Here is a 23286-nt window from a genome sequence, read left to right as displayed (position 1 = left end):
GGCTGCAATCCTGGGAGAACTGGGGGAGAGCGGCGAAAATTATCCTGGGCAGGGAGAGAATATGCAGGGGCCCAGAAACTGGGCGGTGAGTGGTGCTCAAAGCAGGACAGGACCAGAGTGCTGGAGAGCCCGAGAGGAGAAGGTGAGGGTTGAGGCCCAGCAGGGGAGTCATCTAACACACTGTGCAGGTGTGTGTGTGCATGTGTGTGTGTGTTGGGGGGGGGTTGTTAATCTTCTGTCCTGAGGGCAGTGGGAAGGGGTGGAAGAGATTAAGGTTATCTGGATGTCATTCGTCCTGGTGGATTGTCCTCTCCTGTTTTGCTGGCGACTGGAATAAGGAACTGTGGTGTGAGAGCGGGGAATAATCATGCCATCAGCACAGGGGAGCTGTCAGAAGCATGTGTGCCTGTGTCAAGAGACCTCCCGTCCTTCACAGGGTGGCTAGGGCTCTGTTTCTTAAACATCCCCAGTAAGCAGAAGTTCTGCATGGGTGTGTTCTCAGTTTCTCATGACTGCACCCATATAGCTTCAGAAATACTGGTGTTACTGTACAGTTTTAGATCCAGATGCCTGTTAAGAGGACCTGCAAATTTGTATGAAAGTCATCAGGGACAAGCAAGCTGAACTTCATGCAGCTTAATTTAAAGGCTGCTGTTGAAGGAGGCTACTGACCCGATTCAACTGTGTGCCAGCCCCACACACACAATCTTGCAGTATCTCAGCTGATGCTCAGCACATAGGTAATGGAAACCATCCAATGGTTGAATCCTGATAGTAGCCAAGCTCGTCTTTAATGTGTTTATTTTGGGGTGCATAGTAAAATATTCCCTTAGGCTGCTGGCTTTTGTCTGAAAATAGATACTGTGTGACCCACTCTAAGGACAGGTGCTCTGGGTACTGTTTTCTGATGGCACAGCAGAAGATTGCTGTCCCCTCCCCATCCTGTGTGGTCCCTGCTCCCAGCAAGCCTGCTAAGAACCAGAGAACTCAGCAAGATGAGGATATTATTGAAAAAAGTTGGTGAATTTATGTTTCATCTTCTTTCTCTACTTCTTGTCCTGGAGGTGTGAACAAATAATGAAACTGCTAAAAAAGAAAGGCAGCATGCAAGACAGAGGCCACACAATTGGCCCTTGAAACTTCAGAATCTAGATCATTAGCCGTGGATCTGAGTTGGAGGTGCTGAATATTCATTCACACGATCGTGCATGCAGCGGCAAGATTTCTTTTCTTGACACAACGAACACAGTGTCCTGACACCTTTATTCACTAGCATGCTCGCAGAGCCTAATCAGAGGCGACAACAAGGGTGGGGACTTTTTATTTCACCTCCCACGCCACCCCAAAATCCCTCCATCATACAACATTACGTACATAAGTTGATGCTACAAAATATAAACTAAACCACTAAAACTTAAGAAATTAGATTTCTCCCACTCACCTGTCCCTTGGACTGTCTGGGCATACGGCACATAGTTTTTGCCCCATTTAAAATTTAGCTTTAAAGTTCACAGGTTAATAACTAAGCCATTAGACAGTGCAGAGATGTAATCTGAAACTTTCAGATAAGCAGAAACTTGAATGGTCTGTGAGATATTTTGCAAGGAATGAAGAGGAAACCAGATGTTCATCTTCTCATCTTTTCCAGAATCACAAGCATCTCACACATAGTTTGGGTCGCAACAAATATTGAGTTGACTCTATGCTGAGGGCAGGTATGAAAGTGGAGTAATATAAAGCGGAATGGCTGGCTTTGGAAGTAAAAAACACACATTTTTTTTTTTTAATATTAAATTTTATTTTTATATTCCCCCATACAATTGCAAACGCCCCATTCTGACCCCAATCCTTCCCCTCCCGCCCCCCACCCCCCAAAAAGAAAAACACACATTTTTTAAGGGGAAACCTGCCGTCTGCCCTTCCAGATGCACTCATCAGCCACGCTGGTGTCCTCCCTAATCCTGGCCATTTGGCTTTGTTAAAGAATGGGGCAGGCTCCACAGAAGGCGCAGCGATGACTCTTGCATTACACAGAATCACATCCCAGTTCTACTTTCGCTTGAAGGAGATCTGTTCTCTCCTTCAGCTGAGGATCAGTGAAAACAAGGATCTCTGTGAACTTTTTTTTCCCTTTCCTAGAGTTCAGTAACTCATTTTATTCCACTTAACCCTTTTATTCAAAAAAGCTGTTCTTGATATAGTTGGGAAAGCTTTCATTTCATCCCCTCTTTGTTTACCCAGAATGTGTTATCTTGCATTTGAAGACATGATAGCAGCAAAAATTATGTTGCAAAACAAAATTGTTATTTCTTTCTATGTCATTTGTTTTGGGTTTTTTTTTTTTTTCTGCTGTTGTTCTTGTAGAATTTTTTAAATTAAGATAACATTGGTTTGCAACACTACATGCCTCTCAGAAATACAGGAGCCCGGCACTTCAAGGGTTTGGAGACTGCTCTGTGCTGGTTGTTGCCCTCTTATCTGGCCTTATTGTTGTAATTGTTCTCACAACAGTGGCTTCAAAAGGGAGTGTGTGAGCCTGCAATCTTAGCCCGCAATTTCTGTTGGTACTACCGGAGACTTTGCAAAAGGCAATTAGGTAGGCAGTCAGGAGGTCTTATCTAAAAATGCATGATTGTGAAAACAGAGCCACCAACAAGAGATGAAAGTTTCGTCACTTTGCTTTGCTTTGTAGGATGAGGTGAGCTGAACATATCCAGTAAAATAACAGCCTGAGGGAAACAAGAAGGAAACCTGGCATTTGTTGATGCCTCTCATTGGAATGCCTCTAGATGGAGGGCCGTTGCCTAACTTAGAAATATAAATCAAAGACTGAGCTTTAAGAAAGGAGAACTAGATTTTGAAATAAATGTGTTCCTTTTAAAGTCCTTGGAAGGCATTTTATTTAAACAGTTGCTTTTGTTCTAGGTAGATTATTTTTTGAAACTTTTTTAAAAAACATTTAATTAATTAATTAATTAATTAATTTTAAAGGTTTATTTATTTATACAAGCACTGGGGTACAGGCCAGAAGCTTGGGAGGGTGAGAGAATCCACCAGAGACGGAGCAGGGAGCAGAACAGGCAGAAGGACCAAAATATACTGCTGAGGGGAGCAGTGGGCGAGACCCGAGAGATCTACTGCGCCGTATGGGAATCTCCCTGGCCGGCCAGGAATCGAACAGGCACCACGGAGGCTGCGACAGCTTCACAGCACTGCATTCAACCCTCTGTGCCACCAGGGACACCCGAAACTTGTTTCATGAGCCAGTGTACCCCACACTCTTTGTGGAAGCTAGAAGCATTCTCTCAAAGGATAGGTTTGACTTTTGGGACATTCTTCAATTGTTTGGAGTGGGTAGAGACTATGTGGAATGGGAGGAGTTGAATATTGAGAATGGGCTCACTGACTTTGGGTTCTAACACCCTGTCAGGTAGTAGGAAGCTGGAGCAAAGGACATAGCTAAGCCAAGCCTCATGCGTAAAAATGAAGATATGTGGAAACATTTTTTGTTCATTCATCATTCATTCATTCAATAGATTCCTATTGAGTATTCTCTGTGAGGGGGCAGATAACAGGAGTTGAGGGAAGGAGTGATTACCTCTGGCTAAATTTCTGTCCTAAGCTGGTGATCAATCTCCAACAAAATAAAAATAACAAGTTGTGTACACAATCATTAAGTAATAAGGGTGATTATCTTGGGTGGTTCTTAAATCATTGTGGGTGAAACTTCCCAAAGAAAACTTCCAGATTTTTGAGCAACTAATCTTTACTAGGTAAAACTTAGCTTCTTTTCATTGATAGCGGTGAAGGGCTAGGCTTACTTCAGATGCATTTGTTTGGAGTCTGGATTTCTTTCTCTTTTTAAGTTTGCCTTCAGATCATCTACAGAACCTGTGAAAAGTACAGATTCTGTCTGCCACTGCCTGAATTAGAATCTCTAGAATAAGGTCTAGATCATAGGCACTTAAAAAGAACATCATGGGTAGTTCTGATCCACAGCCAAGAATAAAAACCACTGGTTTATGACAACCCTTCATACTGTCAGAAATTTCTATCTTTATCTTAGTATATTATATCCATCTCTTCTTCTCACACAATTTTTTTAAAAAGTTATCATCTTAGCACTACCTTATACTTGACACTAAGTTCAATTTACACAGGAAGAGCTGATCCAGAGAGTATTTCTCCATCTACCAAGTCATGAAATAATTTTTATTGAGCATTCACTGTGGACCCGCTTCTGATGTTCAGGTGACTGTAAAATAAATTTAAGACCAGTCTTGACCCAAATGGCCAGGGTGTCAAGAGTATTGTGAAAGGGGTGTTCAGAACATTCAGATCTTCTCTAAACCAGAGCTACCCTTCCTTAGGTGTTGGAAGTGCTGTGCACTGTTAGCTGCAATTTGCAGCCGGACATAGTGTGGTGTGAGCCTAAGCTGGATTGCAAAGCTCAGGCTAGACACTATGCAGGGTCTTGTCACAAGTTCTGGTCATCAGCCCAAGTCGTGCTGCATTCTATATGGCCACATGGTAGGAAGAAATTTGGGAAAAAAGCATTACAGGGCTATAAGCATTTCTTCCAAATAAGTAGCCCCTGACTCTCCTGCTGCCTTCACATACAGCTGAAAACTTGAGAGAAGGAGCAAGTAATCGTGTCCCACTTCCAACCACTATGCCCGTGGACATGCTGGATTCTACCAGCCAGGTCATTTCTTGGGGGTGGCAATCAGGTGCGGCATGGAAAATAGGGAGATTGCTGTTTCATGGCCTGCTTATAGCAGTTTGGAGGAGCAAAGAATGAGGTTCACTCTTTCCGGATTTGCAAAACACTGTGCATATTTATAAACTGCTGCATTTAGTACATTCCACTCTTCAAGCCATCCAACTCATTCTCCTTAGAGTTAACACAGTTCCTAACACATAATAGATCACCAATAATGCCTTACAAGTGAAAACTCTCCTATAAAGCAATTACAATCTAGGACTATATCAATTATAACTTAGGTCGTACATGCAATGCTGTAGAAGTTCAAATAAATATTTCAGTCAACTGGTTAGGAGATTCTTCACAGAGAAGGTGGCCTTGAAATAGATCTTCACATAGGGTGAACCTCGTATTTACATGGAAGACATCTCTGTGATCAGAGCTGTGAGCTCTCTCGGGATGTTGGAGCAGAGTGACAAATCAGCTGTCGCTGGGAAAGTTAGCGTAAGCTGGAAATCACACCAAAGACCATCACTTGTCAATACACAGCACACTTAATGACACAGCTCATGTCTCTTCTAGATCAGTATTCACAGAGGAAAGGCTGTACAGAACTTAAAATGGGATCATTTATCATATCTCATAAAGATGGGAACAAAAATGCAATTTGTAGGACAAGAGAAGTGAGTTTCTTTCAAAAGTAGGGTGGTGGTGGTGGTTTTTTTTTTTTTTTAAACACTCTAACGTGATGCGCCCTTCAGAGGAAAACAAAAACTAGGAAGAAGAAGAAAAGATCACCCAGTGTCCCCAAGTAACTACGCTTCATAATCTGAGGAGTCTTTTCTAAGTGCTAGTTTCATTCTTACTAAACCTCAGGTAACTGCTTCAATAAATCTTTCACATTTCCTCCCTTTCTTTTCTTGTGTTGCTCCCCCTGCTCTCTCTAAGCAGGATGTTCAGAAGATAAAATTGTTTTAATTTAAATAGGCTTTTATGAGCTACATTTAAAATAATGCATGAATTTAAAAATAATGCATGGCATAGAAAAAATATCCCTTACCAAAATTTACACGATGCAGTAAATGCACAAAATAATGGTATGAAGTGAAAAAGAGATTTTGAAGAGCATTGCAAATGATTGATAGGCATGGGGCAGATGAACTCCAGCAAGACCTGGGTTCTTCAGTGTTATGGGGAGCAAGGAGAGGAAAGCTGGGAGCAGCACTTAGCCTCTTTTCTCTCTGTCCCGTTTGATTTTGTCCTTACTACCCTGCATCAGAGGAGCAAAGATGTGACACTAGGAAGGAATGTTTGCTGGGACTCAGCCAAGGGCAGGGGCTGCTGGCAGGGCCCGCTGGCAGGGCCCATGAGACATGGGATATCTGAATCAATAGGCCCAACCTGACATTTCCAGAGTGACTTATAGCCAAGGAGCCACAAGGTGTAAGTCCACTCTTCCGTGCCACTCACTTTCCAAGGACATGGTCTGTGTACCTTAGATGGTGACACCAGCCACAGTCATGCTGCCCCGGTGCCTTTCAGAAGCTCACACCCAATTCCGTCCTTGCACATGTTGCACTTCCTTCCACTTCTCTGCATACATGTCTGCCCTTCTCCAGTTCATGCCAGCTCTTGAGGGCGGGAATGGCATTTGTACCACTGGTACCTACTGCTTGGCAACATGAGGCCCTAAGTTTTTGTTGATAAAAATGTTTATCTTATCAGGAAGAATTTTATCTAGGTGACCCACTACCATAAAAGCGGTAACAGGAAGAAAGAAAATGATGACATTACCATTAGTCTTTGGAAAAGGAACGCTGCCTGTTGCCTTTGGGGATAGCAACAGTGTGGGGCTAAGCCAGGTTTTTAGAGTGACTTAATCCTGAGGCTCCATCCCATGCAAACTAAATGCCAAGACTGCACACCATATATAATTAAATCAGGCATGTAAGGAATATGTTTTAAATTATGTACCTGTGATTCTGACCTTATCCCTGGTTGCACATGTAAATGCCTGTTAAAATGCTACCTAATTTTATGATTTAGGCTAATAAAAAGCAACAGAAGTTCCAGATATGATGAACTCGGTGAACATGATGCTCTATCAGCACAAATGCACTGAAGCTGAAGGTGGTGTGGATCATAAAACAGCACCTCCCCACTTGCAAATAGACATCTTATAAAGTGCCATTTTGCCCTGCAGGGGCTTCCTACCTTCTTACATAATCTGACATAGTATTTTTATATTCCTGCCATTTGGGATATGAACTCACCACTCACTTGTCATTTGTGTACATTTGTCTTTTGCTTCTTGGAGCTCATTATTCCAGCAATAAGGATGTTCATGGGCAGTGCTAGTGGGGGCACTAGTGAGGGCACCTTCAGTTTCAGGGGTAGAAATTGCTCACTTCAACAGCAGGAAGTTTGTTGACTTACTTATTTTTGAACCATTTAAGAAAGTTGGTCAGACATCTACTAGGAGCCAAGAAAGACGATGCCATGATCAGATACACTCTCTCTCCCGGGATATCCAAGGATAACCTTGATTTACACGCAGTTATTTCTGAGCTCCAATAATGTCATCAAACCTCAGTCTCTCTGTTTTACATGTGTACACATACACACACATCCTTTTGGTTCTTCTAGCTTGTTTCTCCTTGCTGATTGGCCTCATTTTCAGAGAAAGATTTTCTCCAATTTGTGGGAAAGATGCCTTACAACTGGCAGTTTCCCTTCTAGAAAGAAGAGAGGCCTGCACCTGACCTCAGCATCATCCTCTCTCGTCCCTAGGAAAAGATGCTGGCTCATCCTGCTGTGGTACTTCATGCCCCTGAGCCTTCAGCACAAGGAAGGGCAGGGACATGATGATTGGCAAGACCAGGGCCAAAGGCCTGCTCCTGTGGTCATGGGGTTAGTGGTGGTCGAACAAGGCCATGTGGGTGTGTGAAAGTGACTTTAGACCCCAAACAGTGACATCTGATACACCCTGTGTGATGTTTTAGGCAGTATAACATTTGAAGAATGTGACTCGTTTTGTCAAAATTTAATTACTCTTAAGCTACTGTTAGATTATCAAAACATTATTTTTGAAGGACCAGCAATTCAGTAACTTCCATGTAATAATTTGAGGTGAACTGGGAAAATCGTGAATTTTGACAAACTTTCATTTGGCACAACAGCAGGGGGCTTATAAATAAAAGGGCAGACTTTCTATGATGGCCTGGGGTGGGAGCCAGCAGCCTGCAGTGGGTGCCAGTCACTTGGGTCACTTCCCTGAAGCAGTGAGTGGGTCAAAGCTCAGATAGAGGCACTCTAAAAATAATTTAAACTCCAATGGGAAAAAAGTAAGGTTGAATTATCTCATTCTAGAAGACGCCTAAATACAGAATTGGGAGAGAGTTACAGAGGTTAGTGGTAAGGAAAAATAAAATTATATTGTGATGTAACGCACAGATTCAGTCGTGGAAACTTCAATCATCAGGCAGTGAGTACTAGAGAAACAGGGAGGATTATACTTCCCATGGAGGGTGTGGGAGGAGAAACAAGGACAGAGTTGCCAAGGAGAAACTGGCGAGAAAGATAATGGGAAGAGAAAGTGAGTAAGACATGAGGGCAGGGCTGGGGTAATAGCTAACAATTATTGATTCCTAACGAATGCCAGGAAATATTCTCTGTGTTCTTACGAACTTTTGTATTTATACTTCACAGCAACCTACTGAGGTAAGTACTTTTAATAGTCACATTTGACAGAGAGGAATTGGAGGCTTGGAGAGGTGATAGAGCTTGTCCACATCACACAGCTGCTAAAAATTAGAGCCGAGATTGGAGCTTGGGCTGTCTGAGTTCAGCATTTGCACCTGTAGTTGCATAAAAATGAGAGAATTCATAGAAGAATCATAGGAGGAAAGCACCAAGCCTACAGGATTTGTCTTAGGGCCAGAGATGACTTTAAAGGTGTTGACCGTCAGATATGGAACCAAATGCAGAGAATGTCAGTCTGTATTTACAGGAAACCTGCATATTATAAAAGTGATAAAAGACGTTCATCTGGCTTAAAGTCAGACAGTGACTCAGTTGTTCCAACTAAGGGGGAAGAGCAGTCAAAGTGAAAATCATACAGTTTGCTTCTAAAACATGGGATTATTTTAAATGACGTGGTACTGTTTTTGGTGGTATTAGAAAACTTGATTATAATTTATCCAAAATGACTCAGTTGAGTCATTCCTAATGACAACACTTAAACAAAAATAAAAGTGGACGAGATCTGCAATTCAGGGATTATGAGGAAATATTGTTTACATCAAATATATCTGAATCTAGATGAATCCTGTGTGTAAATTAAATGACTCTTTAGGATGTGTAAAGGTTTAGGGGAGTCATACGCTGTCCTTTGCACAGTGCTGGGTACTGGGTCCAGAGGTGATTAGGAAAGCATGGTGCTTGTGGGGCAGGTGCCCCATAGCATTGTTTTCACTACCCTGGGATCTGGCAGGGATAGTCAGGCATCTAGGACCATATGCCTTCAACATGTGTGGCTTCCTGCACTTGCCACTTACCAGTGCACGCTATACAGTGAGATGCATGGGTTTCATGTATGAATTGCATGCCCCTCCTCTTCATCTAGCTCATTATGATGCATATTATTAAATTTGTGCAATTTTTAAAATATATCAGAAAAGGAAAAAAATAAATCCAAGTCATACAGTCAAAATATAAATAGAAAGCTCACTGATTTAGAAAAAGAAGGAAAAAAATGTAGCCTTGAACAAGTCACAGCCACTGTGAGGAAATTCCAACTTCAGAAGATGTTGGTTAGATTTAGAGATCAAATCTAAGAGTACTGTGGAAGGACTGAACATCTGTATCTCTTCTAGACTTACTATTATCATGGTAATTTATGCAAGTTATGCTTTTGATTTTTTAGAGACATTTTTCAGGAAATGATGTAGTTTCATTAAAACTTAGACTTAGGAAGTTAAGCAGTAAAATATGCCATGGGATAGGCTGTAGAAGTAGAATGGCTACACAGCTAAAACTGCATTATTAAGAAGAATAACTGGTACTACGGTCATCAGATCTTGACATCGAGTTTAAGGTTTTGACATAAGGGCTAGGGGCTTTATTTGTGGTGCACATGTCTCTGCACACTCATGGGGCACACACCACAGATCAGCAACACCTCTAGATCCAGTTTATGTGTGGAAGCCAGTGAGACCTAAGGGCCAAGAGTGCTGCTTGTAATAAGCAAGGTCTCTGTCTGCTGAGGCCATTTGATACTTCCTTAAATCAAATCTCATTAAACATTTTTGATATATTTAATTACATAGTAAAGCAACTTGATATAGAGCTTGGAACTATAGTTTTCTATGAAATCTTTTTTGTTCTGGGTGAATCTAAGCTCATGTGTTCAGAAATACGCTGGTATAGAGATTATTTCTAGTTGAATTTCCCCAGGACATTTTGTTAATGACACTAGGTTTAAAAGGAGTTGTTTTCCCAGTTCTGTACTTCTGAAAAACAAATAACTTCAAAATAATGTTGATGTTAAGATACAGCAAAAGTAGCAAGACTAAGCTTAATTCTGTTATTTTCTTGAGAGGGTCAAAATAATCTTAAGCCTTTTATTGACTACTCTTATATAGTTTCTAATTTATAATCTCTGTCAGTCGTGAGTTATAGAAATGCAGCTGAGTATCTGAAAACACTTCACTTCTACTTTGCCTTTCTTCCCGGTAATATAAATATCTGAAGAGGCCATTGCTTAACCTATAAAACCGAGACATTATAATTTATGAGTAATAAAAAAAAAAAATCTGTTCCTTTCCGTTAAGCAATGTGACAAACTAGAAATGCTGATTTTTGTCAGTGGGAGGACATGCTAATATAGTAGACTTTTCCTGGTTGAATCTTCACTAACTCTCCATCCCATTTTAATCACTAACGTCATGATGCTTTTCTCACACCTTCTATCTTGCTACTTCCCCTTATTAAGTGAAAATAAATACCTTCCCCATATTCTCATCTTGTGGTATTGCCAAAGACCAGGCTCCCTCAAACCACATGCAGCCATGCACCTGGGAACTAGGAGGTGCACCGCCCCGGAAGACTGAAGTTGGCATTGTAATCAGGTTACAATGGATTTGGGCTGCAGTTCACTGCGCCTAGTTTCATGTGTAACTTATCTCAGTTAGACAATTAAAAGTCAGCCTGTATTCCAAGCATTTATTTAACGATTGTTTGACAAACCATGAGCATCAACAGCTGGGAAACTTAAGATGACAAACTTACAGGAATATTGCATTGTTTTCTTTAACTATATATTCTATTTTACATCTAGGGGAAAGCTTTGAAGAAAAGGGTAGGGATATTCTCTTCCATACTAAATGACGCCCAGTGGTATGGTCAGCAGGCAGACTTTGTATCTTGTTATAAGTCAGTAATAAAATAATGGTCCCATGGACTCATATATTATGGTAGTGATTTGAGGTAGTTTTGTAAAGTACACAGGTAGTCTTAGGTTTGAGGCTAATAGCTAAGACTGCGATAATTAAATACTATCCATGAGACTGGTGAAGGGCTGTGCGTGACTTGGTGGTAGGTGTGGTAGCATATATGTGAGAGGTGTGATTCTGTACCCCTAAATCATACAGGGTTATAAACCAATGCTACCTCAAAAAAATTCCACCCATGATCACCACATTGTTTAAAATCCTGATTTAAGCAGTTCACCCACTTGTTTGCCTGTAGAAAGTAATTAATAAAAAGATAATCCGTAAGAGGTCATACTTGGGTTCCCCCCCCACACATCCCTAACTAGGCAAATGGTTTCATAGTCTGGTTACTTAACAATAACTCTGAAATTCATTGTTTTTATTCAGATTTTTTCAAGTAGAAACTAATTCTTATGTGGTTATAAGATGTAACAGTGAAGTATGTAAAGCACCTCCTAGCATGTGCTTTTACAGAAGAAATACCCAGTAATTGGTAGTTACATTATTGGCAACAACAAATAATTATGTGTAGTTAGTTTCCTAAAAATGAAATGCTTATTATGTTTTCATGAAAAACCAAATTCCTTTTCTTCCCTTCCCTTCCTTTTTCTCATTTTCTTTTCCTTCTTATGTTTATTGAGGTAACTTTGGTTTACAACTCCATATATGATTCTTAGGTATAGGGTTGCATCCTTCAGATGTGTGTTATGACACCACACCCACAAGGCACCCATAACCCTCCCCACAGTCCCTGGGGCTCCCTCCCCATATTATTTTCAACCCCCACCCTCTTCTGGGAGCCTCAGTTCTGCAGTCAGATTTCTTGAGTTTGTTTGGGTTTGTCTGTTCCTTTGCTTTGTTTCTTTCTGTCGCACATGTGAGTGAAATCATCCGGTGTTTGTCTTTCTCCTCCGGGGTTATTTCACTGAGCATCATCCCCTTTGGTCCATCATGTTGCAAATGGCAGGAGTTCATTTTTTTAAACATTGTTACACACACACACACACATCCCTTCTTTTTCATATATTTCTTGTTGGACACATAAGTTGGAAATAGCAAAAATTATTCTGGTTGTCATTTGGGTTGTTTTCAGTCAGGCCCAGTGGGCTGGGTGCTGTGGTGACACACACCTTCTATCCATCTGTCTCACTGGAATCCTAATGGAGCGGCCTCACAGCGGACCTGACCTGACGCCAGCCACTCTGATTTTCTTGTGGGAGAGGAAGCTGCTGCTTCTGCTTCCAGCTGCCACCTGGGATGTGCGGTTTAGATTCTACATTTGAAGCTGCTGCATTTGTCCAGAAGGGAAGTAGAAGGAAAATAAAAAAGTTCATCAAATTAAGAATATATTAATTAACTAATTAATAAAGAATGTATTTCATAACTTCAAGTATCTTTGCAGGGACTTGGCAGTTTCCAAGGGGAGTGACTGATATCTGCTGTGTAATTCTGAGGAAGCCAGGCAGGGTGTTAGACTTGCTTTAAATGAGTAGGCTCTGCCTATCCTAGCATTTGGGGCTAAATCATTTATTTTTTAATACAATGTTCTGAATGTGAAAATGACCACATCATCAAAGTAGATATAAATACTCCCAAAGTGATAGGATCATTTCTTAGTGGTTTCACTGAAATTTGCTGTAAGTGCTACCGAGTTGGATGTATTTGGGAATAAGAATAATCGGTTTTATTGATTTGTTCTGTGATTTTAGGCAAGGACTAATCTATTCCTGAACATCCTTATGATCTGCACACAGTAGGTACTTTTAAACTATCTCACACGTGGACTCATGAGTTGAACTATTCGTACCCAAAGTGTATAGTAATTGTACCAGGCACTGTAATGGAGATTAGTGGAGGCTGGCTGGGGACCCCCACATGAAAGATTAAAAGCTCTTTTAATAACACATACACCATGCAAAGAGAGTTCACAATTAGCCCAGCATCTCTATAAACAGTTATTTCAAAAGCAAATACCTCAATGGGGAAAATGCTTATTTGTCAGCTGGGTTGCAGAACTTAAAGAGAAGAGCCTAAGCCTTGCTTGGAAAATAAGAACAATTTAATTTCTGGAAACGACTTCACAGCTTGGGGCCCAGCAATGACTATTTTGGATTAAATTGCCTATTAATTAAACTCAAATGATTTAAACATTCATCACCTTGCATTGCACCTCTCAGAAAACAAAAACAAAACCAAAAGAATCCTGGGTTTCCGAGTGAGGCAAACAGAACACACAGGCACTCCCTCACTTCTCCTCTCCCTCAGTCTCAAAGTGCAAAGGATTTCGGGGGCTGAGGGACCCACGCTGGCTCCGCGGGCAGCCGGGAAGCGTTGCCTGTTGCCTGTGGGCCTGCAGGCGCTGAGTCCTGGCGTGTTGGCAGTTAGCGACCCCCCTCGACTCCCCCTAAGCAGCAGGCTCCCTGTGGCCTTTGGAGGCTCAGCGAGTCGCTCCAAATGTTTTCCATATTTGTTCAGCCTCCGTAATTCGAATACCAGGGCAGGCTCAGCCCGCCCAGCCCGGCGCTCCGGGCCCAGCTTGCTTGCAGCGCACGCACCCACCGCCCCGCAGCGGCCATGGGCAAGGACAAGCCGCGCCGCGGCCAGCGGAGACAGGGGGGGCTTGCCGCGGACGCCGCCGGGCCCGACGACATGGGGCCGAAGAAGGGCAAAGGTGCCCCCAAGGAGTGCGGGGAGGAGGAGGCCCAGAAGTGCTGCGGCTGCCGGTTCCCCCTGCTGCTCGCCCTGCTGCAGCTGGCCCTGGGCATCGCCGTGACCGTGGTGGGCTTTCTCATGGCGAGCATCAGCTCCTCCCTGCTAGTCAGAGACACTCCATTTTGGGCTGGGATCATTGTAAGCATCAAGCCTGTTTTGCCTAAGCGCGTTTGCCAAACAGGAATGCAAAGCCGCATGGTCGAGTTAAGACTAACCCAACTGCATGTGCCTTTCCCAAGCTCCACGCCTAACTCGCTCTTCTGGGTGACCGACCGGTGCCTGCCACACTTGGCTGGAGGGGGCGAGGCTGGGCGTGCGTGGGAGGATGTGCCCCTCTCCTGCTGGGTGGACGCCTCCCAAGGGCCTCCCAAGGGCCTGACCCGCACCTGCAGGAGCTGGGCAGCCACTCTCAGGAGGCTCATGTGGGTCACACTCAACAACCTCAATAACAACAGCAGACCCCCTTTGGCTTTTTCCTTACCCTAGTCCTGGGGCCCTACCCCTGTCCTAAGTAAGTAGCAAAAAGTGAAGTCAGTTTATGTAGTGAAAGCAAGGTTAGGAAAAAGTCTGTACTTGGAGCTGACACCTTGGATAGTAGTAATTTTATTTTTTAGGTCTGAGGTTCCATTAGAGTTTTATGAAGTAGTGCTCCAGGGAACACAGCACGCACAGCCTTAATCCACTGGCTTCTAAAGTGGGCTAGGCCCAGGGCGTTGGCCCCGCGGAAGTATATTTGAGAATTCTCCTAATGCATGTCCTAAGTGGAACATTGCTCAGCTGTGGAGAGTGAGTGTTGAAACACACAATATACTTGGCTTCATTTAATGGATTCTTTAATGAGAAGCAGTCACCATTTATAGAGCACCTACTGTGTGCCTGTCCTGCTAGAGGCCTTATGCATATTACTGCTAATCCCTCATCATCCTTATGGGTTAGTTATTATCATTCCTATTTCTCAAATGAGAGAACAGAGACCAGACTCATCCAGGGTCATGAGTTGAGGAGGTTGGCAAATTGGCCAAGTTGGTGTCTTTTTTTCATCAGACTGCAGCTTTTTATTCATTCAGCCAGAAGGCTGCCCCAATTTCCTTTATAATCTTAATGTTATGTTACGTTATAGTGCCTCCAACTTATGAAATCATGGTGCCTTATTTCATTGGATCCATGAAACAGCACTATGAGGTAGGACTTGTGATTTTTCTTCGGATGTGAAGAAACAGAGAAATTAAATTACATCCTCAAGGTCCAGAGATTTAGAAAGTGTGGAGTCAGTGGAGACTAGAATAGACACTTCTGCCTTCTGTGTCATATTTCATCATCACTGCTATTACTGACCATAGGAATTATAACTCATAAAACAACCCTCAAAATAATTTTGTATCAGGGACAGATGTTAAAAACACCTGATAAATATGCATCAGTGCAGGTATTTTCTAATTAAGACTATTTGAACTCGCAAATTCTTGCAGAGCAATTTCAAAGTTTTAATGTGTACTAAGAATTCCCATGAAATTATCATGATTGGAGTTTTCTAAATCAAGTGCTTTTAAAAATAGCGTGTCACTAAGATATACCAAGTTATTTCACTGACTGTCAAGATTCTTAGAGGGAAATACTATTTCTGCCCCTTAAGACTGGGAAACTTGAAAGAAAAACAGAATGAAATTCTTCAATTCAGTGGTTTTTGACTATCATTTGCAAATGTGTTTTCTATCTAGCCTTCATTTCAACTTTAAAGCCCAGAACAAAAAACAAATAAACAAACAAACAAAAAACAAAGTTGAGAGAAAAATTGCCTTAATATTTAAGGCATGAACACAAATCATGAAACTGATATTTTCTGAACTGAGCCACTCTGAAATTCCTGGGCTCCTATCAGGAACACCACATGCTCCCCATGGCCCTGGAAGCTCCCCTGGGTGTGGTACAAAGAACATTCTAGGCAGGCAGGCCTCCCTTCTTTCCAGGGTATAATCCTGGGAGGGTCTGTTTGAAGTTTGCTCATAGTGGGTAGCCCTGATGATATTTGTAACCTTAAGTTGTCTTTCCAAAGAGAATAGATGTACAACAGAGCTCTTAGTGGAGATTCCTGAGACACCCCCAAGCTCTCTGAGGAGCAGGTGAGGACACACCGTCCTCCTAGGGGGCAGCCCCACAGACTGGGTGTCCTCCTGCCAGGTCTGTGGCTGCTCAGGGAGGGGCTCCTGAGAGCTTTAGGGGAAGGGCCAGAGAGAGAGGCAAGCTGGTGGAGTGTGGATGCATGAATACTGCACCAGCTTAGCTATTATTTGTTTGCTGGGCAAGTTATTATGACTCTGGGCAAGTTATTTCTTTCGCCTTTCATTCTTCATTGATGAAATCAGAATGATGATAATTCCTACCTCAGAGGGCTGTCCTCAAAATTAGCCACTTGTTAAATGGTTTAATACTCAGAGCAGTGCCAATTCATGGTAAGCATGGATGCCTTGGCTTTTTATAGCAGTTCATGAAGCAATCAGAGATAGTGACCCTCTTCAAAGCAGAAGTGGCTCCATAGACAGGAGTGCTTAATGTCGGGGCTCGTTCTGAGAAGGGTACAGGTAGGCGTTGTTGTGTGTGACATCGCGTGTGTTATTACCCAAGTCTTGCTGGCCTGGCCTGCTGCGCACCTTCACTGTGTGTAGCACATACTAGGTCTGGGAAGATGCAACACTGTGAAGTGGCACATGCTTGCATTCCATTGTTGGCCTTTCTTCCTCCACGCACCCCTCCCCCCACCTGTTTCTGGTTTTGGGGATTTTTGTTTGTTTGTTTGCCTGCAAACAGCTTTATTGTTTCCAGTTGGTCAACAGCTTGGAGGAGGGCTCCAGGGTGATAGAAACTCTCCCTAGTGCCTCTCAGGAGAGACTCACCAGAAGCCCTGGAGACCAGGGGCCACCTGCGCCCCTCAAAGGCCACTGTGCTCAGGCAGCTGTAGTTGTGCTTGAAGGGGAGCCTCTCCACCAGAGACCCGCCGATCCCGGCATGGGGCCCAGCCTACAGCTACCGCCCTCCCCTTCCCCGGGCTGTGCAGTGGGTCAGGGGGGTTGCCCCTCTTGAGGAGCTTCTCCTGCTCACCCTCGACGTGGCTTTCTAGGAAAGCCCAGGGATGGGGACCCATGGGGAACACTCGGGGCCTGCTGCTCCCAAGGGGCCTCTGGCGTCACCTCTCCAAGACAGTTGGCTTCATGGTGTCCTGGACTTCCCGCTCATCTGGACTGCCTGCAGGTGCTGGAGGGGTGGCCAAGGCGCTAGAGTAGCTTCTTCTCAGGCAACTCCACGCCCCGCACCCTCCACGCCACATGGTTGTGCTGGGAGTAGGAGCCCAGCAAGAGGTGGGTCAGGAGACCCTCAGTTGCAAGGGAGGGAACAGCCGCTTCCTCCACCTGCTGGAAACATTCTGAAATTCTGGGAGTTCATGCATGGCGCTCAGTAAGCAGCTAAGTCCTCTGCCCCCAACCCCCAAACAGTGTTGGCTGGTTCCGGAGGCAGAGGATGGCAGAGATGGTTTCTACTGGGAAAATGGGGGAAGGGTGGTGGAGGGGCAGCCTGGGGGCTGTTCAGTCCAAAGTGGGTTGAAGCAAGAGACTGACCTAAGGCCCTCCGCTTGGGTGCTGATAGTGCTGCACAGCAGTGGTTTGGGCTCGCACCAGGTCCCAGTCCCATTGAAGGGACTCTCAGTTGGGCCATCTCTCTTTTCTCTTGTTTCAGCCAAGTTACTGTTTAGCAGTCTTAGTGGTATTGGATTAGTCCAGAGCTGGCTGAGTTCTGCTTTCTCAGTTATCTTGGAGAATGGGATCCTCCTCAGGGTCATTTCCCCAAGGTTTGGGGTAAATCTGGTCTAGTGTACCCTCCAGGGAATCCGCAGTGTCTGCCCTGCTCAGGAGACCGGCTGCACCTGCATTGCACAGGTCACTCTCTGGGGCTGAGGCCCAGTGGATGGATTCCGGAATTTAGGACAGATGCACCCACTCAGCTGCAGTTTAAATGCTTCACTCTTCTATTCCTCTTTATTCTGTTGCCTCTCACCAGAGGGTCCTTACTTCATTTGGTAACGTTACTACCCCATTACCTTGGGACTTGAGAATTGTCATTCCCATAACAGAATCTGGGTATATGGTAAATCCGTTTAGGTGACTTCTTTTTCATGGCTAATGTCTGGATGACTTGGTGAATAATCAGTGAACTTCTGATTATAGACTGGCCCTTGGTGATTTGTGAGAAGAGATTTATGTCCAGTGGAATTTTAGGAAAACAAAGAGGTTTTTTCTTACCTATTCCTAAATATTACCTATCCCTCACCCTCCATCAGAGAGATGAAGTCTTTTTATTGCAGATACAAAAGATTCCTGTAAAGGGATAAATAAAATGGAGCCGCTATGGAGAATATGTAACCTCTCAAATTGCCATTCTTCTCTCAAATTTTTTATAAGTGGCTTGAAATTGGTAAGTCTTGCCTCAGTGATATACAAAGTGAGCCAGGGTCTTTGAGCTTGGTGGGGACACGGATTCCTAGGAAATAGCAGGTCATTCTGTATTTCATTCTTTTAATGGCTTAAGTGAGTGGATCAAATAGGTATTCAAGTTTGCTTATCATTCCAGAATTATTATCAATGGCAATTATGTATGGGTTGAAGGAATCTAAGAACTTTGGGGACTTCTACTTCTTGTTCAAATGAATACAATTTTTGGTTAGGCCAGACATCACATGTTTGAACTCTAGTTTATGTTTCTTCATTCAGTAACATTTGCTGGGGGTGTCCGCCACACGTTAGCTGTGCTAGGTTGACGGACGGCAGCGAGTCTCTGCGGGGAGGGGATGTCCAGCTGTCCTGATGCACATGTGCCCTTATCACATCTGACAGTAATGAATATTCTGATTATGAAATTTAACCTGTACAGATATCTTTAAAGCCCATTTACCTTTCAAAGTATTTCACTTACAGTGATTTATTTGCTTTGGCATCTCTACTCTGAAGTCAATTTAAGAACAAACTCTTGTTTCTCATGCCCAGTGGGGATGCATAGTACCTGCTAACCTCTTGGCCCTTACAGGGAATATTCCCATGAGAAGTGGGACTTTCTTTGCATTATTGTGTCTTTTGCTCTCTACACTCTCTCCGTTCTTCTTTTACCCCACCCAGCTGGAATAAAAACCCTGAGATAGATACCACTGTAATCACATTAGACAATTTAAGGAGAGAGCTTAAAAGGATGGGAAGAATATTGCCTTCTTTTAATGTCATTCACAAAACTATGAATCTGTAATGATTAAGAGTCCTGTCAAGATTTTCAATAACACAAGTTATCACATGTTAACTTACTCTAAGGAATTGAAAAAGCAGGTCATTCAGATTTAAAAATCTATTTTTAATCTTGACTTAATGAAAGGGAATATTGGGTGGTTATTGATCTTAAGTAAAATATACCCTGACATTCAAAATTAGATAGATGATCTCAAGTAAGGAACCAATATTATTGTTATCCATAATTTATAAGTAGGGAAACTAAGACATGTTGATTTGTCTAAGTGATTTGATCAGGGTTGTGAAGAGAAGCCAGAAGAGAGGAAAGGTGGGCATTGGGGTTTTGGGTACGCTCTAAAGTCAGTCAAGAACTATATAGGTCTTATTGACATTTGAGAAATTTAATCTGGAGTTACATTTTTAGGACTGTGTTGCACAGTAATATATTGTTTTTCATATTGGAATTTAATATGCTTCCTAAATCTAATGTTGCACTTCTGGTACCACTGGGAAATAATTTCTATTATAGCAACTGTCACAGGATCGTTAGGAACTGACAAGTGATAATTACATGGCCTAACTTGATCTCCACTGAGTATATATAATAAATAATGGTAGGAAAATTATCTTATAGGTGCCTGAAATTCTCATAGCGAGTATAAAAATGGAGTGTAATTTAATTACTTTGGTGAAAGATTAATTTTAATAAGTGTGTGTACGTAAAAAAAATATTCAAGAATTTGATGACTTGTTTCCTGAAAGAATTTTAGGAATACCAAATAGAGAACTAGGAAGGTTAAGAGTGAACAAATCATTAGATACAGAAATTCATTGGAAGAAATGTTTTTTATTTCTCCTACCTGGTTGCTACAAAGCCAACTACGCAGAGGCCAAGGGAATGCTTATATAATGAGGATGTTATCCTTGAATCCTCTTTCTTTTCTACAACAAGGAGGAGATGGGATGGGTCGTGATATTTTTCCATCCTGTAGTATGAATATTTTCAACTCCAAAAGTTAATTCTGGAAACTTGAGATGGCAACTATCATTCTGATTTTCTTTTTTAATGATAGAAATACTAATGTTTCAAAATTGGATATAATCAGGTAAAAAGAACTATTTATTCCCATTCAGCATATATGTCCCTGGGGCACACAATAAATCTGTTGCCAATAAACAGAATTGCTGTTTGAGCTTGTGGATATTCATTTTAAAATATGGTTTAAGGAATGACATATAGTTGTATTTCCCAATACCAACAGATCTAAGTTTATTGATAACCCTTAAAATAACTCTGAGGTAATCATATGGAATGTGTAATTATTCCAATTGGATTCTTGGGTTCCAGTAGGATGAAAAAATTTGGACATCCCAGTAGGATGTTCTATTTCATGTCAGAAAATGACTGAAGAATTTTTTTAAAAAGAGGTCATTTTGATTTATTTTGCATTCCCCCAGTTAGAATCATTTAGGACAAACTGGGACTGAGATGGTCAAATGCTGAGTGTTAGTATCACCAACCTTATGGACTACAAAGGAAGTGGTGGCATAGGTTGCCCTAACAGCCTGACAGTTTCTTTTTTTTTTCCCCCAAAGATTTATTTATTTATGCATACAAGGGCTGGTGTGTAGACTAGAGGTGCAGGGTGGGGGAGTGAGAGGATTCACCAGATACAGAGTGGGGAGCAGAGCAGGCAGATCTACTGAAATACACTGCTGAGGGGAGCAGCAGGAGAGTCAGGAGAGGTCTGCTGCGCAATGTGGGTCACCTCCCTATCTGGGGATCTAACTCATGTTGCAGCAGCTGCAGATTGCTTCATGGCGCTGCATCTTAACCCCTTGCGCCAGGGAGGTCCCTGGCCTGACAGTTTCATAGTTTGCCAACGTGATGTCCATTTTCAGTTTGGTTTGAGGAAGTGGATGCCGTCCAAATTTTTTCTTGTCGATAGTCTTGTCCATGACATTTCTGTTAAGGGTGTTCTTTATCTGGAGCCCCTTGCTTATATTGCACTCTGCAGGGGTCACATCAACATTCAAGGATGCACATGGACAGTGTGGGGAGTTCAGTTTCTATGCTGCTGCGGGACATGCAGAAAATGTAGCAATGGGCAATGGATAGTACACTTTGATTAGATATAATTTCTTTTTTAAATAATTTTTTATAATTTCTTTATTTGTATATATTTCACATCAGGTGTAGTCCCTGTAAAATTTCCACCACCAATTCACCCATATGCACCCTTAATCCTTTGTGCTCCTCCCACCTTTTCCCTCCCCTTCCTTGCCCAGGTCTCTGATTTATAGTTGTCTGATTATTTTTGTTTAGTTTTGTAGTTTTTTTCAGATTGTTATTTTTCCCGGATCCCTTATTTTGTTCCCCTATATTCCTCCTATAAATGAAACCATCTGTATTTTTCTTTTTCCTTTTGATTTATTTTACTGAGCATAAGCCCTTCTAGCTTCATCCATGTTGCTGCAAATGGCATTAGATTATCTTTTTCTTTTGCTGAATAGTAGTCCATTGGTATATGTACCACATCTTTTTGATCCAGTCATCTATTTTGGGGCATTTGGGTTGTTTCCAAATCTTAACTATTATAAATAGTGCTGCAATTAACCTAGGGGTGCAAGTATCCTTTTGAATTAATGTTTCTGTGTCCTTTGGGTAGATCCCCAGGAGTGGAATTTCTGGGTCATATGGTAGCTCCATTTTTAGCAGACTGAGGAAACTCCACACAGCTTTCCATAGTGGCTGGACTAGTTTGCACTCCCACCAGCCATGTAGGAGAGTTCCTTTTTCACCACATCCTCGCCAACATTTGTTGCTACTAGTGTTTTTTTATTTATTTATTTATTTTTTAATATGTGCCGTTCTTACTGGTGTAAGGTGGCATCTCATTGTGGTTTTGATTTGCATTCCCTGAGTATGAGGGATGGTGAGCATTTTTTCATATGATTGTTGGCCATTTACATTTCCTCTTTGGAGTTATTAGATATCATTTCACTCTGAAACAGAGTTCATTTTTAGGTCCTAGATCCTGGAAAACTAGAGAAATATTGATCCAAAGAGCCCATTGGAATCCAGAGCTGGACGAGAGCTCCTCATATTATATTTTAACCTTCTAGTTATTACTCACTATGAATATTCAAGGCTAGGTTTATTATAACATGTTCATAAACACAAGGTGAACCTCTTTTTAAAAATGGATGTTGGAAAGAGTATTTATAGCATAAACTATATAAAAGCCTCTTTCAGGTGGTTTGAATGCTGCCTCAGGTCTTAGTAGATTGAGATAAAACTTGGCAGGAGTGACTGTCAGATGCAGGAGAGTGAGGCAACACACTCCATCCATCACCCTGGATTTTAAATTTCATATGCGTGTACCTACATGAATGGCAGTAACTAAAATGCATTTCTATTTCATTCTTAGTTTGTGGCAGCAGGGTCCTGTTCTGGTGAGGGCTCTCTTCCCAGCTTCAGATTCCCAGTGGCAGGGTGTGCTCCCCTGGACTTTCCTCGACATGTGTGTAGACAGGAGAGATTGCCCTCTCCCCCTCTCCTTAAAGGGACACCAGTCCTGCCAGATTAGGACTCCACCCATGTGACCTCGTTTAACCTTAATTACTTCCAAAAGCCTTATCTCCAAATGCAGTCACCTTGGGGTTAGGGCTTAGACATGTGAATTGGAGATCAGGACCCGCCTTTCAGTCCCTGGCACTTTCAGTGAGGGATTTAAATTCGAATGATAAGCCTCCATGGCTTTCACAGAACAGTCAGAAGGCTGAATGCTTCTGATGAGGATTCTGAGCCAGTGAAGTGACACGTGGCGATGCCACAGGGCGGCAGGTGGCGTGGCTTTGTGCTCCTGCAGTCTGGAAACGTGGAGGAGGAGGTTGTTTTCACAATGCTTGCAGATTGCTGTTTTTGCCAACTTTCTATAAAAAATTAAATCAAGGCAATTCAGCTCGTGAGTACAATTCTAAGATAGCTTAGGCGGGTCATTTGCTGCATTAGCTTTAAGACTTAGGAAACACCATTCAGAAATCCCTGCCTCCCTTTACTGCTTGGGTGCCACTTGCTGTCCAGCTTGGGTACCACTCACTGATCCAACTG

General features: G+C 42.5%; 1 protein-coding gene across 3 annotated transcripts in view; it reads left to right on the top strand.

The window, feature by feature from the left end:
- SSPN (sarcospan) overlaps positions 1 to 23286 on the top strand; it is a 114862-nt gene that overhangs the window by 63132 nt on the left and 28444 nt on the right. Inside the window, exon 1 of one of the 3 annotated variants that reach the window (XM_037514201.2) lies at positions 13764 to 14046. The exons of the other annotated variants lie outside the window; for them this stretch is intronic. Within the exon in view, the coding sequence (XP_037370098.1) occupies positions 13771 to 14046 (276 nt within the window). The 5' untranslated portion in view covers positions 13764 to 13770. Of the gene's footprint in view, positions 1 to 13763; positions 14047 to 23286 lie in introns of those variants that run through there. 3 annotated transcript variants of the gene reach the window in all.

Source organism: Talpa occidentalis, unplaced genomic scaffold (assembly GCF_014898055.3).
Source record: "Talpa occidentalis isolate TD23 unplaced genomic scaffold, MPIMG_talOcc4v2.1 talOcc4.16, whole genome shotgun sequence".
NCBI lineage: Eukaryota > Metazoa > Chordata > Mammalia > Eulipotyphla > Talpidae > Talpa > Talpa occidentalis.
Note: the sequence above shows the minus strand (reverse complement) of the source record. Positions and strands in the feature narration are given on the sequence as shown.